Raw genomic sequence first — 21,566 nt, 5'->3', positions numbered from 1 at the left:
TCATAACTAGAATTTTATGATATACTCTGATATCTGGTTCCAAGTTGTTGATAGTCTCACAACATTAAAGATATTTAAAATAAATATTTTTAGTGTACCCCTTTTGAAGAATGACGTTTCTGTTTTGTGTTTGATTGATCACTGAAATACCTTCCAATTGTTTGTGACATTCATTGTTGTTGCAATTCAGTAGAATAAACCTGTAGTGTGTTAGATTACTCCTAGGTTCTTTTTTTTATAATTAGTATCATTCTCATTACTTAATATTATACTGGTCTGTCTTAAATTGTCATCAGACTTACAAGTGTGTGTTACTTTAGATAAGCTTTCTGTGATTGCATTGTTTATTTCAATTGTGCTCAGTTCTTTAGTTTTCTAGGAGAATATTCTCTTGAATGTTTGTGCTTGTGTGAATTTATCTTATTATAATAAGGCATATTTTTTGTCATATTATCCTTATCCTTGTAATATCTCATTTATGCACTTGAAATTATGGAGCAGGCAATATAAAATGTTTAACTACTGAAGAGAAAATTTGGAGGGAAGAAGTTTGTTCCCATATTATCATTCTTAGTACGTACTAATAAATTAGTGAAGGTTACCATCCTGTATTTAGGATCACACTAACAGACAGACACATTACAGGGGTAAGTAAGTAATATTTTCTCCACCCTAATATTTGTAACCCATGGCTCAGTGGTGTCTTAGGTTATCTTGAACATAATTATTTTGTGCATAGGCTATCACACTGCATTGTAGTGAACATGTCAGATGTCTATTTTGAGAATGCTTTGGGGTTGTCCTTTACGGACCCAAGTAGACATCGTCCATAAAATGGCATATAGCTATTTTAGGTATATAACTGTTATTATTTAGTTTAAAATTTTTCTTCTTGGAAACTGAATGATGTTGTATCAAAATTACCTGTATGAGAGGAGAATGTGTATTGATGTGCCATTTTTCTCCTTAAAGGTTCTTTCCAGTTAATGAGAGAGACGGTGTTGGCAGGTGCAAAAATGTCCCTCCAGGAACAGTGGTGGACACCGAAGTCACACACCCTACTGATATTGATTTTTTCCTCTGCTCACATGAGGTAAAGAGGATTTTCATTTTTTTTCTACTTATTAACCAATTTTTATTCTATGGAATTTTCCTGTCAGACATCAAAATGTACTTTGAATATACTTTCTTTGAAGTTATTTTTAATTCAGCAGCTACATGTTTATTAGTTTAAGGATATGTGACTCCACTTTAAAACTGGCAAGTTAAGTACTTGTATAAGCAAAGGTCATCGGGACCAAAGGGAACCAAAACAAGGTCATTTGAATGTATGATTAGTCTTTTATACAGTTAGTACAGTAGCTGCACATTGTACATTCCATAAATCTAGAATCAGTAGATCTGACCCCAGTCCCTTCGTTGTCTAGCTTAGAATATTCATTTCTTTGTGGTAACATTAGTGGTGGCAAGGAAATGGTACCAGAGGATGATGTAATAGCAAAATCTGACTTCATTGACTTGTAGAATCTGAACTTAAGCCAGATCAACTTGGATAGGAAAGACTTAGAATTGAGAAATTAATTGTATTACATAAAAATGATAAATGGAAGTAGAGACAGTTCTTGGTGCTCATCATTATCATACATGTTCTTTCCTCAGTTGGGTTAGATGTATGATGGATCTGTATCTCTCCCTACCTCGTGTACTCTTTATGTTGAGTTCCCATGCGATGCATATGAAAAATCTTAAGCAAGATATGAACTCCCACCAGGGCCACTGGATAAGTTACACTTGTTGATCAGCTACCACTGAACCCAAGGAAAAAGTGTTCATGGACCTGTTGGGAAATGAATATTTTCCTAGCCTAGTCTTTTCTACACAACAATCATTCATGCTACCCACTTGTTCATGTTCCTCGGTTCCATTTTAACCCAGCTTTAGACTTTGAACAACACCACAACAAGATTTACAACCCATAAATTCCTATAAAACTGCTATTATTTTCACCTACACCTGAATCTTCCCCTTCAGGAGGGTTAGCTCCCTTAAGTCCTACAAACCTTTTCATCCCTCGTTTGAGAATGAAGAAGCCAGTGGGACATGTTTTCCTTTGCATAAAATCTTTCGAGTATTCCATCACTTGTTGCTTACCTGACTTGCTGGCAGGAAGGAAGAGTTAAGAACCAACCACCAATGTGTCTGCTGCAGGTGATCCTTCAGTGCCATTGTGTTACCCGTAGCTGGCCCTGTAAATTCTCCTGCTCCAGCCTTGAGTGGTCCTTCAGAGTTGAAGGCAAATCTGAGAGGAAAAGGAAGCAGCATTCTCTGTTCTTCCTTTTTGCCATCGCCTTCCTCATTATTGTCATCCTCTTCCTCCTCCTCTTTTTCCTTGAACTCACTTTCTTTGCTCATGGGTAAGAAGGAAGGGGGAGTCCAAGGCCTTACATAGAAGTCCAGGTAAACGTCTCTCTCTCTTGCTCATCCTTTTGGCAGAAGAGCAGAGGTGTTAGTTCACTATAAGGTTATCATCGCACCTTTGGGAGATCACTCATGCCCACTTGGACATAAGGATCACCCCCTTATTCCCCAAATACTAGGTCTTTAGACCAGGTGCATGTTGCATTTCTGGGCACCCCTCTTCCCAAGCAGCTCTGTTGAGTTGTGGTGGGTGAGTGTGCACAACCTGTTTGCTCTCCTCACAACCTGTGTGTCTGGAGGTCCCACTGTAGCCCCAACCATTGGAACTTGGAGCTGGGGACAAGTCTTGACTTTTGAAGATTTATTTGAAATCCCAAATGCTCTAGAAATTTCATGACTTTGTGGGTTGATTCCAGACATTGCTCTTTGTTGGGAGCCCAAATTATCCAATCGTCCAGATATGCCGCCAAGGTAGAATTTCCCTGCTCGAAGTTCTTGGACTACCACGTCTGCCAACTTGGTGAAAATCCTGGGAGGCAATATTGAGGCCGACGGCATGACTCGGAAGGAGTAAGCTTCTCTTCCTAACCTGAACCCTAGGTAAGGGGGACAAGTTCCTTGCTATGGGCCACATGATAATAAGCATCGGTAAGATCTATAGAGGTGGTGACGGCTCCACGGGGAAGTAAGGTTCTCACTTGGGTCACGGTTAGCATGCGAAATTTGTCGCATACTATACTGGAATTGAGCCGTGAAAGATCTAGAATCACCCTCCTCTTGTCTGTGCCCTTCTTGGGAACTGAAAATAGTCTGCCTTGAAATTTTATGTTCCTGACTCTTTTTATTGCTCTTTTCTGAAGTAGTTCCTGAGTGAAAGCTACTAGGTCTGGTGTCCGGGCTTGAAAAAACTTGTATGGGGGAGGTGGCCCCTTCTTCCACCTCCATCCCAGACCTTTTGATATGACACTGTGAGCCCAGGTGTTGAATGTCCACCTGTGCTTGAATAGAGCTAATCTCCCACCTACCTTGGCTGCCTCATTGGTTGACAGATGGTCTTGAACCTCTGCCTCCTCTGTAGGGTCTGGCTCTTGCGAGCCTTCCACCTCCTCCGCCGACCCGCCTGGAGGTACCACGTCCTCTAGTTCCTCTAGGAGCATACCTCTGAAAGGAATTATGTGCCTCATAAGTCTGGCTGTAGACCGATGATGGAAGTAAGGGCTGATTAGACTGGTGCTGGAGCCTGTACCCACACATATGATTGTTGGGGCGGAGGCATGGAAGTGGAAGGTTGGTTCACAGCCAGAGATCTTTGGAACCTTCTTTGCTGGAACTTCTTTGGCTTCTTGGCCTTCTGAGTGCCTGCCGGGGAAGGGTCTGCTGGACGCTTGAACTTAAGAGCCCACCTGGTTGCAAGTGTCTGGTTGGCTCTCACTGCCTCTCGAGTAACCTGAGCTACTAAATTCTCCGGAAAGAGGGAAGGTCCCCATATCGAAGATCTAATGAGCTTATTAGGCTCATGTCTGATCGTTGCTGGTCTCAGGACAAACTTCCGGCAGGCTCTTCGAGCCACAGCGAAATCAAACAAGTCGTGTTGAAAGGTGCCTAACAACGACTTGGTAAGGACCTGAAACTCCGGAGCGGTCGGATAGGTGGAAGCAATCATCTCTGCGGAAGTGACTGAGTGAAGGGAACGACTCAGCCTACACCTGGCTTCGAACTCCGCCTTAATGAGATGCTCAGGTAGTTAAGGAGTCTCTCTTATTGTTGTTGAAGCACAGTCTGTTTCCAATTTTCCTTTCTGGAAAGTCTCCGGAGTTTGATGCCAGTATGTAGGATCTTCGGGCACCAACAAAGACGTCAAGTCTGTCTCCTATAACTGTGGAAGAGGCTTGTCTTCTTCCGCAGCTTTCAGGGTCAGCTCGGCGATCTTTGTGGTGCAGGGCAGCGGGTGATCCTTTGGGATAGTGAAGGTGGTATACTTCCCTTTAAATGGAATGATCTTGGTGTTGACACACTCCATCTCCTTCATAATCCTAAGCCAAGCTGACTGGGCCGCTTCCCTTGGGAAGATGAGAGTCTCAGCCGGAACCTTGTCTTCTTACAAGAGCTTCCCTGGTCAACCTTGCATAGCCTAAGAAAGGAGATTGCAAGTCTGTTGGGTGAAACTCAAAATCTTCCCAAGGGCGTGTACCGCACCCTTCGATAGTAAGCTTTCCGTCACGCAGAACAGCTCCAAAAGCTAAGCGCCACGGATTGCCTGCTTCAAAGGGAGGCAGATTGGCCGCATTAGGCAGGATCGATAAGAGCTATGGGTTTCCACCTGTCTTTGAGCCATCAACAACTGGTGCTGGCTCACGATCCCTGACAGCTCTGATACTGACTGGTCCGTACGAGACGTGCGATTCCAGTCTGCCTGATAGAGCTGCCATATCTCTAGCTACCTGGGAGGAAACTTCTTGACTAACTTTCTGTATCAGAAGGGAAGTCAGAACCTCTAAGTTAACCGGCACTTCTCCTGATGTAGACGGGAAAGTCGGTGTTGGAATTGGAGCCGGACTAAGAATAGCCGCAGCTATCGGGGTAGAAGCCGGTGAAGGAGCAGGAGAAGGAGTAGCAGGCTTCTCCTTAGTCCTACGTGAGGACTTGTCTTTGCTGCTGCTTCGGCTAGATTTACTCTTAGAGGTGGTGTCCGCGGCAGAAGGGGCCGAGGAGGCGGACCTCACCTTCGCAGGGAGCTGCTTAGTCTTCACAGCCTTCACCTTAGGCCGAACAGACGCTGCCTTAATTGTGTCAGCGTTCCCAAAACCCTCAAACCCTGGCGGGGTACGAGAGGGGACGCGAGAAGCGACTGGAGAAAGAGTAAGAGAAGGAAAAGGAGGAAAGTCAGAGGAGGAGAACGAAGGAGAAGGACTAGCTACTGCCTCACCTACCTGATCCGTCTGCATCGGCTCAGACGATAAGTGCAAACCGCCGACTTCCGCTACCACCTCTGCCTCGGGGCCCTCTAAAGGTTCCAAACCCTGGAACTCTTCGTTGATTGCTTGAAGATACGGCGCCGCGACTTCCTCCGCCACAGCCGAAGTCTTAGAATTAGGGTAGATGACAGAAGCCACATTCCGGGAAAGAATGTAGGGCCTAGCTTTTCCTACATTTCTTCCAGCCACCTACCCAAACCTTCAGGGTGGCGAGTGCCGCATCTTTCACATCTTTGGGGGCCTGGAAGAGAATCCTTGATCAGACGCAGACAAAAATAACTCCAGATGTATAAAAGAAACCAGTCATCCAATAAAACAGAGAACACTAGACTCAGACTATATGTCTACTTACCGAGTCATCTGTGATCTGCGCGTAGAGATCATAGCAGACCTGGCATCTCTCATAATGCCAGACCGTCTCTTCCAGGACTTGGACTGCACATGCCGAGTGAGTGCGGCACTCTACATGCCCGCACGGCTGTTGGAGCATGGCGGAGCAGCCCACCTCAGCACACTGTAACACCTGTAAGAGATACTAAAAATGAGTATCATACAATCACTAAGCTAAATTATAAAAGCAAAGTTCCTGGGATACTCCCCGGAAAATTGGATGATACAGATTTACATTTTTCCCCGAGAAGCCTAACTCTCCCTCAACTCAAAATCTGGAGTCGCCGGAATGAGAAGTTGCAAAAATAAAACAGTCAGGAGGGAAAGGAAACTCGGAAAATAACGAATATAATATCTCTTGAAACCCAAGTGTGCCTCGAGAAAATTAGTAATCCGGCATCGCCGGAATACAGAATCTCTTAAACAATGAGGACATGGGAAATAGATAACTAAAATATATGAACAACCGTTAATTCCGGACGATATCCGGGTCCATTTTTCAGGACCTGCCAACGTCTAGAAAAAACGGTATAAGACAAAATGTTATAAATACAGAACATGCTAAACAATATATATATCTTTATCCGGACGGTATCCGGGCCTATACTGATAGACCTACCACCGACCGGATAAAATTAAACACAGTTAGAAAACTAAATATATATGAATGTTACTGTCACTAATCCGTCAGGAAGGTATCCGGGCCTAGATACTAGACCTACCACGATCCCGAATGAACTAGCAGACAATCGCATACATAAATCAACGAATTCCTTATGAAATTCAAACGTATCCGGGCCCAGATCTCCGGACCTACCACGACTTGAAAATCAGCAGGAAAGTAAAGTCAAAATAGATCCATGTATATGATAATAACATAAACAAATGTGGGGAGGAGACCTACCCCTTCCTGCCGGAATCCCGGATCTACCGGGAAACGAAGAAAGGAGCAAGTCACGTTTGAAATGAAAACAAAATGAATCAAACCGTGAAGAATTGGTTGTCAACCAACATCAATCTTGTAATCCTTCTCGTCTAAATAGAACGGAGAGGGGATGAAAGATGTAAATAAATAAAGAACGATCTCTCACTCTGCCCCCGGAGTCCGGCGGGTGGAGATAGAGTAATGACATTCTATGGAGACAACCAACTCAACCCGAGACCCACAAGTTACCACTGCAAACGTTCCCCACTTCCCGTCCGCCTCCTTCCCAACTGTCTCTCTCTCTAAAGGTGACTAGTAGGCAACAAGTTCTATGAACTAATATGAAACCAACCCCATCAAACGGCCGCAGGATCCATGACTAAGGGCAAGCCTATAGGCTAAAATTAAAGATCAGGCGCTGTTTCCCAACAGCTAATCGACCGCTGATGAAGCGTCAAAAGAGGAGAGACCGAAAGAAAGACGGCGAACAAGAAGTAGCCTACTAGGGTAGGCTAGCCTAAATAACCTACGCTAGGTTACTCTAATTAGAACCCCTATAGTCCTAATAAGACTAAAATTGAATCACCTGGAACCAAAATTCCAGAAAGCAAGAGCTAAAAGATCCAACACATAGCGTACACTTATAAATAGCGCAGATATGCAACCACGCGGGGTTCAAAGAGAAACCTAACCTAGGTGCAAGGCACGCTAACAAAAAAGGTAAAAGGAGTGAATTTACCTTGCGATAAAGCTCTAACTAAATGTATAAAAGACCTGAATAAACGCGAAATAAAGGAGTACTAGAACTCCCTAACACTGGAACTCAAAGAGTATCTTCCTTACGTATAAATATATATATATATATATATATATATATATATATATATATATATATATATATATATATATGATAATATATAATATATATATATATATATATATATTATATATATATATATATATATATATATATATATCGCCACCAGTAGATAAAGGAACGGTTAACCTTAAACGCCGATTGGACGTATTTTACGTTGACATTTTTTTGTCTCTCTGTGCCGACTGGACATATTTTACGTTGACATACAAAGTTTTTTTAAAAATTCGCGGAAAAATACGTTTAGGCCTACCAGCCAAAAACTCTTGAATCACGCGCCTTGGGGGGATGCTGGGAGTTCACGGATAAAGGTGTTGTTTTGTTTACAATCGTTTTACGCAGGCGCGCAAGCGCGAATTTCTTCTTGCCGCACTAAAAAGTATCTGTGACACATCTCGGAAATTATTTCGTCACTTTGACATAATTTTTTACCATTTTAAATTAGCCGTTACATGGAGTATTATATATGAAAATGTGCGCATTTTTATGTAGAACACACAAAAAAATACTCATGATTGTAGCTTTTATCAGTTTTGAGATATTTTCATATAAATAACGATACGTGCCAAAAATTTCAACCTTCGGTCAAACTTTGACTCTACCGAAATAATGGTCGAAAAACGCAATTTGTAAGCTAAAAACTCTTAGATATTTTAGTAATATTCAATCATTTACCTTAATTTTGCAACTAATTGGAAGTCTCTAGCACAATATTTCGATTTATGGTGAATTTATGAAAAAACTTTTTCTTACGTCCAGCGGTAACTCTTCCGAAAAAAATCATACATGCGATTGGTGGTAATGTTTGCACCATTTTAAATTAGCTGTTACATAAAGTTTTATATATGAAAATGTGCGCAATTTCATGCACAATACAACTAAAAACAACCCATGGTTGTAGCTTTTATCATTTTGAAATATGTTCATATAAAAAATGATAAGTGACAAATTTTCAACCTTCGGTCACTTTTGACTCTACCGAAATTGTCGAAAACGCAATTGTAAGCTAAAACGCTTATATTCTAGTAATATTCAAGCATTTACCTTCATTTTGCAAACAAATTGGAAGTCTCTAGCACAATATTTCGATTTATGGTGAATTTATGAAAAAAATAACATTTTCTTTATGTCCGCGCGTGTAACTCTTCCCGAAAAACTCATACGTGCGATTGTGGTAATGTTTGCACCCATTTTAAATTAGCCGTTACATAAAGTTTTATGTATGAAAATGTGCGCAATTTCATGTAAAATACAACAAAAAATAATTGAAGGTTGTAGCTTCTCATTTTTGAAATATTTGCATATAAATCAGGATAAATAGAAAAAAAACCATGTTCGGTCAACTTTGACTCTACCGAAATGGTCGAAAACGCAATTTGTAAGCTAAAACTCTTACAGTATAGTAATATTAAGTCATTTATCTTCATCTTGAAACAAATTCGAAGTCTCTAGCACAATATGTAAAATTTATGGATGAATTTAAAAAAAAAAAACTTTTCCTTCCCTCCCGCGCGCGGATTCTCCGCCACAAATCTCCGAAATGTGTACGTCCCATTCTCGGAATATTTGCTCCGTTCATATTAGGCATTTCATAGAGTTTTATATATGAAAATGTGCGCAATTTCATGTAGAATAAAACAAAAAATATTTGAAAGTTGTAGCTTTTCTTATTTCCGAAATAATTGCATATAAAAAAAATATATAAAAGAAATTCGACATTCGGTCAACTTTAACTCGTCAGATATGGTCGAAAACTGCATTTGTAAGCTAATATTCTTATAGTATAGTAATATTCAATCATTTGTCTTCATTCTGAAAGAAATTGGAAGTCTCTAGGACAATATTTAGATTTATGGTGAATTTTTGAAAAAAATATTTGTTTGTTTACGTCCGCGCGTTACAAATTCATGCATTATTTTGTGATAATATCTCTGTGTTGCTTTATCGTTTTACAATGTGTTATATACCAAAATGATCACAATTTAGTGTACATTACAACGAAAATAAAAGTAACTTGTTACCTTTAACCGTTTGCGCACAGCGCGTGTTTGAATACAATTAATATATGAATTTTCGTTTTTGCGCTATCATATATCGCATTATTTATATATGATAATGATAATTTTTTTCATTTCTGATGGTTACATACTAAACTTCAGGCAATGACAAAAAAAGGAGCCAAAAATGAACTCTTAATCTTGAAAACTAAACACGCTGTGATTTTTTGAAAAAAATATTTTTTCCACTTCCGCGCTCACTCTGAAACACCTCCGGCACACGGGAGACATTTTTTTTTTTACCGCTTCGGCGTTTAAGGGTTAATAAACTCGATCCTAGCCCTAAGGTGCAGACATCACAAAATAAAACTATAACTAGGAAGACACTCAAAAGAAAACCAGGCGCATACAGATCATAAATTTACAAAATTAGGTAGAAATATCGCCAAGAAAAGTAAACAACAGGCCGCCCTTGCGGACGAAGCCCGCGATGACGCCACGCGAAGCGCCAAGAAAACAAAGCATTAATAGTCTAAAAAACGGAGATCTACCACATAAAAAGTTAATCAAAGCATGTTCTGGGTACTCAACTTAGATGGGACGGAAGCTGCCATCGTAGAATCCACAATTAAGCGACACAATCTCAAAATTTAAACAGAGACAAAAATCTTGTGATACAATGTCGCCGTGCTAACTTAAGATGTTGTAGATGGCGCTCGGGAGGAGGGTGTTGGTTGCGTGGAGGCGGCCTGTGTAATGGCGCTTTCACTGTTTTTCGGGATTGTTGACGTTGGGATCTTTCTGTGGGGTTGGAGGAGACGTGGCAGAGTATTACTCGCCCTGGCCTGGTTTATACACGACATTTTTTAGTTTATAAAAGTGCTCGCCTGCGGGTAGTAACCTCAGTCCAGTCCCTTTATTGGTTTATTCTCTGGGTTTATTTGCATTAGTTTTATATTTATCTAGAAATGGGTAACGAGACATTTCACCCGGCGACACGGCTCCTCACCCAAAAAAAACACTTCTTGTCCTTTACGGCTGTTTTTCTCAGTTTTCACTTTTTTGCACTTCAAACGCTAACTGGTTTTTTATTTATATTTAACAATTGTTTGTATCATGGTTTTGCTCAAAGATCAGTTTTTTCCACGAGTGCTGGTTTTTATTTGTATTTAACAATTGTTTGTATCATGGTTTTGCTCAAAGATCAGTTTTTTCCACGAGTGCAAAAAAAAAAAAACACTTCTTGACCTTTACGGCCGTTTTTCTCAGTTTTCGCTTTTTTTGCACTTCAAATGCTAACTGGCTTTTAATTAGGCCAATTTTAAAGTTAAATATATCATTGGAAAGAGGAAAGAAAGGTGAATATTTTGTTGGGGCTAGATTTTTTTTAGGTTGACAAGGAACTCGTGATAACCAAATCAACAAAATTTGGGGGGGAAAATTCTCCCTCTCCCCCCATCCAAAAAAAGCAAAAAATGGAAAAACTGTTCACAACATTTTTTTTTCTACTATGATATACTTTCTGTGTATAAAGCCGCATTGCAATAGCTCTAAAAATGAATAAAGAGTAACATTTTTAATTTTTTTTATTTTTTATTTTTTCAATAAAAACCAGAATAATCATTCGATCACTCTGAAATTTCTTTTGGAACATCACCTTATATATATGTATAACATATAATAATTTCATAAAAATCGGAGCATTATTTCTATATAAGCGGACGTCCCCACTTAAGGGAGAGATTTCCTTTGATTTCATCCACCTCTCATGGGCATGGTTTGCCATCCAGGCATGAGATGTATGAGAGAGGTAGTACAACCTCTTACTCTTTCCCTCTTGTCTTCTTAATTGGTTGCAACTGAGTATGAGAGCAGAGGGGTATCAGGATTAAGATCTGAATTCCATTTAGACAGTGAACCTGAGAGACCTTGTCTTTCATCTCCATGAAGAGGCTTGTTTGGTGCTGGATGAGATTGGGAGTGCGAGCGTAAGGTGAAGTCTAGTGTGACCTCTTTTCCAAGAGAGGAGGTAACTGGTGCTGGTGATCCCCAAGAATGATCTAGCACAATTTTTGAGAGGTTGATTATCTCATTTTTGAGTGCAGTTGATTACCTCACTTTTGAGTGCAGTAATCTCATCTCACCTGCCATAAGCAGTGCTCCACTTTCCTGGGATCCCCTGATTCATTCTTGAAAACAGAAAAGTGTGAGGAAGAAAGAGCGCCTGCATTGTAGCTAGGCTGGTACCAGTACCCCTTGGTTCTGGGGAACCCAAGATAGTGGTTCCACCCTTGCAGGAAGTAATAGGTGGATTGGTGCTTACCACCACTTTCATGAGCCCTGTTAGTCCGATCTGCAGGAGTGGACCAGCTGCTGGAAGCTAATCAAGACTTTCTATTGAGAGAGTTGGACATACCAGCCTTTCTTTCCCTCTACCCAAAGGTTTCAGATTCGGAAATTGTGGAGGCAGTGGAAAAGACTCCATGACACCTGATCTGAAGAGTGGGTCAGCTGATAGTGAACGAGCCACTTGACTGTAATGCACGTGTCCCTCTCTCTATGCAGCCCCAAAGAGTGATGGAGAGAAGGGGTGAAGAGCTCTCCTCTTGCCATGCCAGTCTAACCATGGAAGGACATGGAAACTACTACCAGCACCCCTACCTCCCCAATTACTCTGTTCAAGAGTGAGAATTTGGGAATCGAATTGATTGCGCAAACCCTTCTCCCTATGATCCCAAAGGTTTGCAGTGAGATTAATTGAAGTGCTTCCTTAACACCATGATTATCTGACCATGGATAGAAAGATAACTTCTAGCCTGTTGGCACCCATAACCCATCCTATAAATTTGGTAGGCTGGAGTGAATGAGTCGAGGAAACCCCTCTGTGTGATCCCAAAGAATTGTGTTGAGCAGGGTTGAAGTCATCCCCTTTTACTGTGATCCTATCCTATAGCCAGGAAGAACAGTTTACAGAGACAAGACAGACAAGAACCTTGAGTCTAAGGAGATGGTACCCAGTGCCAACCCTACCCTGGAATATCAGTCTGCCAACCCTACCTTGGAATATGAATCACCTGTGGTGATCAACTTTCCCCATCCTACCCTAAAAGGGAAGAGCACAGCTGTAGTCAAAGAGTGGTGTTAAGGTGAAGGAAGCCCTTGTAGAAGGTAAACAAAAGGAGAATGCCTCTTTTACCTTTCTTGTGCTGGCAATACTCACCTCATCTGCAGGGTTAGTTGAGTCTGGTATCAAAGTCTTAAGCCACAGTGATCAGAGGAATGACTGTATGGCCTGCTTCCTCCTCCCACCCGATGATAAAAGGGGAAGGCCACAATAGAAGGATTACAGTATATAAGGCAAAGTAAACTCACAGTCCTTCTAAGTGGCCAAGTCATACATACCTGAAAAGTAAATGTATTTGGAAGTAAATTTGAAAATGACACAGCTGCTTTGAATACTACCAGAGCCTGCTACATTCCCCAAGAAAAGAAGTATTCATCCTAGCAAGGAAAATTGATCTGAATTCCTTGCAAGTATTCTTATTTGACCAATGGGTTTGAATCAAAATAGAAACACACAATGAAAGCTCTAAAAATGAAAAGGAATACTCAAGTTTATTCATCAAAATGTTCAAATGGCTAAGTTGGGCAGAGTGTCCGTGAGACATCGGAATTTGATGGTGATCAGAATGAAAGTGGAGTGCATACTGACAGCTGGGTGTTGATTTCTCCTGTCAGGAGTTAGGTACCTTGTCAGTAATTGTGAATTGTCATTTGCAGCTCGAAGTTAAATGCCCTATGTAAAGAGGTAAGGTTTGTATTTTATGCCGTTAACCCATTCAGACATAAACCCATCACTCCCAGTGCCACTAGTGCTCTGAAAAAGGCAAAATTCCTTATCTTATGATGAAGAATTAAATGAAGCTGGCTTGAAAAGGAAATTGCTGGAAAAATACACAAAAGAGAAGTGAATAGTATTGGCATTTCTTATCAAAAGAGCAATTTAGGGTGGTATTTTAGTGCATTCATTTGTTTGGTGAAAAATACAGTTCTTGAAAATTGAAGATGTATAATACCCTTAATATATTAAAATAACTTGAAACTGTGCAACTTACTTATCCATTTTGATATATGTAACAAGTTATTTAGAGAAAAATTATCATCAAAGTACCAAAGACTGTAAAGTTTCTTTTGACTTTGCTAATAGTATCGCGTTTGAAGGAGTATCACTTATTACAGGTGGATTATGCTGTTACATATAGAAATGGTTAAATGTAATTTTTATATTCTTGTCATACCTTATGCATTTATTGGAATAATTTCAGGGTATAAAGGGTACTAGTAAGCCAACACATTACCGTGTGCTTTGGGATGATAATGACCTGTCCTTCAATCAGTTGGAAGCTTTCTCTTATGCCATGTGTCACCTCTATGCTCGTTGTGCCAGATCAGTGTCAATACCCACTCCTGCCTATTATGCTCATTGGGCAGCATATAGGTAAGTTATTTATTTTACCACTGCTCATTGGGTAGCATATAGGTAAGTAATTTATTTTCCATTGAAGACAATTTGGTGTTGTAAAGCAATGAAAAACCATAAATATATTAGAAGGGCTTTTCCACTTTTTTTTATACATCTTTTACAGTTAGTGAAGTGGCAAAAAATATCCACTTAAATTTTAATTTTGTTTTTTTTTTCTATATGAAGATCAAGATATTCAGATCATAGTAAGTAATGAATTTGAAGTTTTATGCCTAACTTGTTTGAGTATTTTTAAGATGATATATTGTTCCATATTCTTCCCTGCCTAAAAAAAAATTTCCTCTAGGTTTGCCATTAGTTTTTTTTTAATTCTATCACAGACACAATTCATACTTTGGTGCCAGTATGTTGTAAACGACTTTTGTAAGATGTGCAAAAGGTCATATAATTGTTACCAGTTGGAGCTCTGGGAGTGAGTAGGCTGTCTCTTATCCATCCTGATTTCGACAGGGATCTAGACAACTTATTCAATTTCTTTTTGGGCTAGGACCTTATTACTCTTTTCCCATGACCTAAGATTTTTGGTGAGAAGCCTATCTCTGCCTGGGCAGACTGTGCAGTGTGCAGCCTCTCAGTCTACTAGTGTAATACTTGATAAATTGTTGCATAAGCATATCACACCCAGTTCCATATCCAGGACTGAACTTTAATTCATCTTGGGAATCATGGACAGCATCTCTGATATGCTGATGCTTAATAGCAAGGGAGTCCTCAAAGAAGTTACACACTCATAGAGTCATCCTTGGTACTGTTCATGATTTCCTCTTGGAATTTTGGAAGTACAGCAAGCTGATTTCCTATCAGGGAAGCCTGAATGAACTGATGAGCCAAGACAGTCAGTCATATCGTCACTGCCTGGCAGTATATATATAAAGGTACAGCAATTGGAATTTTCTTATCAGGAAATCCTGCATGAACTGATTGAGCCAAGGCAGTCATATCACCACTGCCTGTCAATATAGACAATATAGTACGTCAACTGGAATTTCCTGTCAGGGAAGCATGCATGAACTGACGAGGCAAGGCAGTAGTTATCATCACTGCCTAGCCATATAAAGAGTACAGCAAGCAGAATTTTCCTACCTGGGAAGCTGCAGTCATATCACCTCTCCCTGGCTGTATGGAAGTCCAGAATAAATCACTACCCCCAGAAGGTACAGACACTTCAGATAAGGAGGGGTGGATCTATCAAGGTCCCCTCAATACAAGATTGCCACGTGGGAAAGGCAAGATTCTCATTTGAAGTATGTGCAGAATAGTGTTTCCTAGATCTGGATTCAGAAGGGAAATTTCAGTGGCTGTATCCACTTCATGGCAGGTATCAGTAACCTCTTTCCTAAGGAACGATTCTTCATCCCCATCAGACTGTTATACCTCTGCCAGAGCCAGAACAATCTGTACAGTAGTCTCCTTTCATACTCCTATTGAAACCTGTGACTCGTAGACAGCTATAAAAATGAGCTCTTCCATCATTTGAATTTGATGTAAGAAGATATTGCATATTTTACTTATATCCAGCAACCAAAAGAGTTTACCTTTATTCCTTCAGGGGCTGGTGCATGGCAGGTAGTTATGAGCCATTTCCACAGGCTTAATGCAGACTGAGCAATTCAATGTGGCACAGGTAGTGTGTAGGTCCTTCATAACAGTAGCTCAGTAGTGAGCAATTCAGTGTGGCACAGGTAGTGTGTAGGCCCTGCATAATAGTAGCCCAGTAGTGATAAAAGGAACAAGTACATAATGAAAACTACCTAGTGTTAGCTACCTATATACTAACTGTATAGGCAGCAAACACTTGAAATTAACACAGGCCTAAATGACCACAAGTGTGTCCATAATGAGATCTAAGGAAACATGATCAATGAATAGTTGTAATGAAAATATTAATACACAATTACTACAGTATTATTTCTTTAAAGGATTTATACTCACAAATGCTTCTTGACTCTAAGGCAAAATGTATAACTTTTGATTACCAAGTTTATTCCCACACACCAGGTAAATTAGTAGGCTAATATTGTAATTAGCATACCAAAAATATAAAAAAAAATCAGTTTGTTCCTACACAATATACAAACCCTCAGTCGTGGCAAAGCTGGAACATGGCCGTTAAAACTCTTGAACAGTAAATACCATCCGGTAGGCAGGGAGATCTGTCTACCCGGATGTAAATATTCCACTTTGCTTTTGGCTGTCATGCAATGCAAATGTGTTTTTGTGAGCACTTGCGTGACTGTCATTAAACTCAATTTTCCTGGTGGGATCTTTTCTTTTATTACATGTTTTATGTATTGAATATAATGTGTTTGATATTTATTAATATACAAACTCACAATTTGTGATATCCCTGCAGGCCAACTTCCCCCAGTGTGTGTCTCGAGACCAGCAGCCAAGGGCGTAATATTCGCCCCTTATCATTTCCTCATGCCCTGCTTGTAAGGGCCTGACAGTATATCTTATTTTTTAGTGTTGTTTTTGCCGCATGGGTTGTGGGAGAGTTTACCAGGAAACTTCGGTGTGGGGGTTGCCAAGCGTCGTTGGAGGGGTTTCGCTTCCAAAGGCACCCTTGGTAGGTGTCCCTTCATTCTTGTTTGTCTCTCCCAGTATTCTTTCTGTGGCATTCATTCCTTCAGGAGGGTTTTCTCCTTTGCCCTTTTCGCTTGCTTGTCCGGGAAGAGAGGGGCTGGTTGATGGTCGGGCAACCTCTTCATAAGGGCCTCTTTCTGCTTCGTAGGGCAATTACCTTCGGAGCAAGAGGAGTCCTTTTCTATTAATAATTTGTTCATATGTGGGTCAAACTTTCAGTCTTAACAATAGGATAATCTTCTAGTACCCACTGGAAACCATTTAAAAACAATCACAGATTATACAACAAGGAATCTGTGGCATTGGCCACTCGTGCGTATAAGTTTTTTTTTTAACCGCCTTGGAGTGTGGATGCTCGCGTTTGCTCTCCTCCTTCCCAAGCCAGTTTCTTTGTTTAGCCTGTGATTCTTTCATACTTTTGAGTGTGTGCCTGCTTGTGTGTTATCATGGATTCAGCCAAGAAGTCTGGGCCCTGTCAACGCTTGTGTCCAGGAGTCCCAGGATTTCCTCATTCAAGCTTTTTGGCTTCCTTCCTGACTGACCCCCATTCCACTTGCAGTAGGTGCCATTCCAATTTTTGCAATATCACTGATCCTAGCCTAGAATGTTACTCCTGGTTCCTGGTCTGTGTCACAGTGGAAGTTTCTACAAGAAGAGGGAGCACCATAAGATGTCTACTTGGCCTTCTTGAGAAGGATTCTCGCCTCCCTGAGTGGACATTTCTGTTTCCCCTTCTTGGAGAATTTTTCCCTTTGGTACATTGTCTGTTGACGTCCTGTCTCCTTCCTTTTCTTCCATTGATTCATCTTTGGTGGTATCGGGAGTTGCGCAGGGTGATTTTGTGTGTAATGTTGCCTCCTCTTTTGCAGGAGGTAATCTCCTTCCCGGGAGAGGGGGCAACGCCCTCATTACTTTCTTTCAGATATGGATTTGTATAAGATGGTGGCTATGTGGGGTTCCTAGGCCTACAGGGTACTCCCTCCTTGGAAGGCCTATTGTCGCATTTCATGGCTGCTCGCCTACCCCCTCAGGCTCCCCGGCAGTTCCCCCCCTCCTCCTGGCCACCACTACTTTGGCTGTTGTGTGCTGCCGTGTAGCAGGACACCACCGACAACTATGATGCATCATGGGTCACCCTTTATCTCGCCGTTGGACTGCCATTCCGAATGCAGTGATGTCACTCCCATCACCTGTTGCCATGACATCATTGCAGTCAGTTGTCAATCCATCATAGGCATTCTCCCAAGCTATGGTTGATAGGCTGGACTCTGTTTTGAGAGAGGTATCCTGGAGTTTCAACAAAGAAGTGTCGTAGGCCAAGAGCTATTAACCTTTCTCCATTCCCTTTCTCCTCCTCCTTCCCCTTGTTCTCAAGCCAGATGGAGGATTCAGTACTTTCTTGCTTCTTCTTCTGAGAGAGAGAGGTGTTTCGCCACCTTCCCAGCTTGGACATGACTTCCCTTCACGTATGTGGACATGTTCCAGTTTGTGATGATCTTCCCTCTCCTCAGAGTACTCAAGCTAGTTCTCTCCTTCTCCTCAGCCCATTCGAGTACATCACAAGGATGAAAAGGCTCTGATTAAGAGGTCGAAGGTGCTCCCCTCCCAATTGCTGATCCAGGACCTTCTAGAGGTTCTCCTATTCCAGAGCCTGCAGTTTCTTTGCCTCTTCATCATCCCCACGGACGTGTTATTAGTGATGGTCGTGAGGATGTCGGCCACAGACATGATATGGTAATCGGCTGTGAATGTGTCTCTCAATGTAGTAGGGCTTCTTCAGACTCGGTAGATTCTGAGTTCTTATCATGACTTCAGAATGGGAACCTCCTGGAGTCGCAGCTTCTCTTTCCTAGAGCACAGCAAGAAGATGCGATAGACCTCTGGCATGCTGATACCTGAGATAGGCTTGTTCAGTAGGCAGTTATGAAGTCAGAGGCTTGTTCTTGCCTGTTGCCACGGGTGAGGGGATGCTTGGCAGGCCATTGGGTCAAATGGCAACACCACGGAGTGGAGAAGTGGGTAGTAGATGTCCTTAGGGTGGGGGTTATCTACTACCTTTCAACTTTCCTCCCCACTCTCAGATTGTCCCCTACTCAGCTTGACTAATACTCAAGACTCTATGTAGCATTTAGCTCTCTGGGAGGAAGTGTTGAAAATGTTGGACAAGGGCGCAGTGGAGGAAGTGCATCATCCTTCACTGGGGTTTTAGAGTCAAGTTTTCCTGGTTCCAAAGGCTACAGGCGATTTCCATGCTGAACCACTTCATCAGGAAGACGAGGCTCATAATGGAGATGCCTTGGCAGTTTTGGCAGCCGTGAGGTACAATGACTTTATACTGTCGAAAGACTTAAAGGATGCTTACTGCCAATTAACCCTTCGTCCAGGAGATTCCTTCGTTTTAACCTTGGAGAGCAAGTGTTTCAGTTCAAGGTCCTTTGATTCGGTTTGACTACAGCCCCTCAAGTGTTCAGAAAGGTCTTTATCCTAGTTTTGTCATGGGCCCATGCTCAGGGGATTCGCCTGTTGAGATACCTCGATGATTGGGCGGTCTTAGCAAATTCCAGGGAGAAGCTAGTGTGGGGAATGTGTTCTCCAGTTTTGTTAAAGCTTGGGAATCGTGGTAAACTTGGAGAAGTCCCATCTGCTTCCCAGCCAGATGTTTCTTTATCTGGGTATGGTTATTGATATGGCAGCGTTGAGGACGGTGGCACACTCCTTCCTTGCACGGAATAAGCAACCACCTCTCCAGTGGCAAGTTCTCCTCAGAAACTTGTCATCCTTAAAGAAGCTGGTCCCTCATGCACCTCCACTTTCATTCTCTGCAGTGGGGACTGAGGGAGTTCTGGTCCCTGGCAAGGGATTCTCTTCAGTAGCAGGATACCTGTTGGAAGAGGTAAGAAGAGACCTATGGTGGTAGTTGGACAACTAGAATCTTACAGTAGGAGTCCCTCTACTTTCATCCCCTCCAGATCTACTCCTATTCTCGGATGTTTCCACCAAGGGTTGGGGTGCTTATCTCGAAAAGCTCCTGGTTTCAGGTATATGAAGTGCAGAGGACAGCTTTCCTGCGGGAGTTTTGAGAAAGAGTAGGTCACTCAGTCATTCTTATGTCGAACAACACCACTGTGGTGGCCTTTGTGAACAAACGGGGCTGGTGTCTTGCCAGCTTCACTCATTGACAGACGAGATGCACCAGTGGGCGATCAACAATTCAGTGGAGCTCATGGCTAGATACATTCTGGGCAGACTCAAGTCCTAGGTACAGAGTGGTCTCTGCATCAGGACATAGCAGACAGGCTGTTTACAGCATCCTTGGGACAATCTCGAGGTGTATGCCTTCCCTCCGTTCTGTCTGATCTGTCAGGTTCTGAACAGAGTAATGAGTTCCAGGAATCTCAGGATGACCTTGTTGGCACTGCTGTGGCCCCAGGCAAAGTAGTTCCCAGACCTTCTGTCTCTTCTGTCAGCAGTTCCGAGAGAAATTTCCCCCCTCTTGGTACAACTTTCTTTGCTAACCTCATGTGGAGGGGTTCCACTAGTTGGTTGGATCCCTATCTCTTCACGACTGGAGACTCTCGTATCTCCTCCGAGTGAGAGGCTTTTCTTGCAAGCCAGCAGGTCAGATGTCTGGCTACCTCAGGAGGTCTTCGTCGGCAGTTTACCAAGGTAAGTGGGCTGTCTACTGTGATTGGTGTTGTCGACGGGGTTTTTCTCCACTCGGAACTTCTGTTCAGGGGACAGCAGATTTTCTAATCTTTCTCAAAAGTAAGAAAGGTCTTTCCCTCTTTGATGTCAAAAGCTACAGGGCTGCCTTGGGGTTGGTCCTATGCCTCAAAGGAGTGAACAATTTATCATCCTGGGAAGTCTTGATGATGTTCATGAGTTTCGAACAATCCTGTTCAAGGAGGAAGTCCTGTGAGATGAACACCTTTAAACTTATCCTTACCTGTGTTTTCTGCTGCCTTCTCATCTTCTGAGGCCCGGCAGTCAAGGAGCATACCTCACAGGGTCTTGTTTTCATGGGCCATCGGGCGTGCAGACTTCGGTTTGCACTCCCGTGACTAGTTCTTTGAAGTCCACTTCTAAGACTGGTACTATGTCAGGGTTTTGGCCCAGCTGAGGCCTCCAAGTGCTTGATTTTCTATGGAGTCTCAAGCATCCTGTACTAGTGTCGGAGAGACCTCTCACCATCCCAGTTCAGGCACAGGGTGAGATAAGGAGCCAGGACATGCAAGTGTCACAGCTTTCCCTGCCAGTACACCAGTACTCGACCAGGGACCAGTATGGTGTGCTTCAGTCTCAGACTGAGTACATGGTGTCTTGGTCTTTGCCGAGCACATGGAGAAGTAGCAAGGAGATTCCCTTAGAGGGGGCACACGCTTTGAGTTTTTATTAATATTTTTGAAATAAAAAAAAACTGGTTATATGGCCATAAGACATGAGCAACACCGTTATCACGTGAACAAAGCATTTTTTCAAAATAATAAAATTAATAGGGTTTGGCCCCCTCCCCCCACACACAGTGAGGTAGGGCTGACGTTTGGCTCCTAATGACTATTGTCAGTTTTTCCTTTATTCGTCTAATTTATTAATTATTTTAATTTTTATATCACCTACTCTCATACGTCTGGCAGCAACAATGGCTTATTCCTTGGTGAGTGCGTAGTCTGAGAGAGGCAGAAGAGTCAGTGTGTCCCAAACTTTCAAAGGGGAAGGAGTGCTACTTTTTACTCTGAACTTTTTTTTTTTTTATGTGCAGTGTATTTTGCAGTTTTTTCACATCCAGTTACTCTAAATACAATCTATATACTTTAGTGTGTGTACTAGAGTGAAAGTGAGAAGAAATGCATAAACA

The 21,566-nt window shown here is 41.9% G+C and overlaps 2 protein-coding genes across 5 annotated transcripts in view; one reads left to right on the top strand and one right to left on the bottom strand.

Annotated features, from left to right (window-relative positions):
- The window catches only part of LOC135219615 (protein argonaute-2-like), a 68,873-nt gene extending 54,767 nt beyond the window's left edge, over nt 1-14,106 (top strand). The window contains exons 3-4 of the mRNA XM_064256522.1: nt 973-1,093; nt 13,908-14,106. Coding sequence (XP_064112592.1) covers nt 973-1,093; nt 13,908-14,084 — 298 coding nt within the window. The 3' untranslated portion in view covers nt 14,085-14,106. The remainder of the gene's footprint in view (nt 1-972; nt 1,094-13,907) is intronic.
- Nucleotides 1-21,566, bottom strand: part of LOC135219616 (progranulin-like) — a 298,310-nt gene that overhangs the window by 109,569 nt on the left and 167,175 nt on the right. The window lies entirely within an intron of this gene.

The sequence above is a fragment of the Macrobrachium nipponense genome, chromosome 1 (genome assembly GCF_015104395.2).
Source record: "Macrobrachium nipponense isolate FS-2020 chromosome 1, ASM1510439v2, whole genome shotgun sequence".
Lineage (NCBI taxonomy): Eukaryota > Metazoa > Arthropoda > Malacostraca > Decapoda > Palaemonidae > Macrobrachium > Macrobrachium nipponense.
This window is presented reverse-complemented; position numbering and strand designations above follow the sequence as displayed.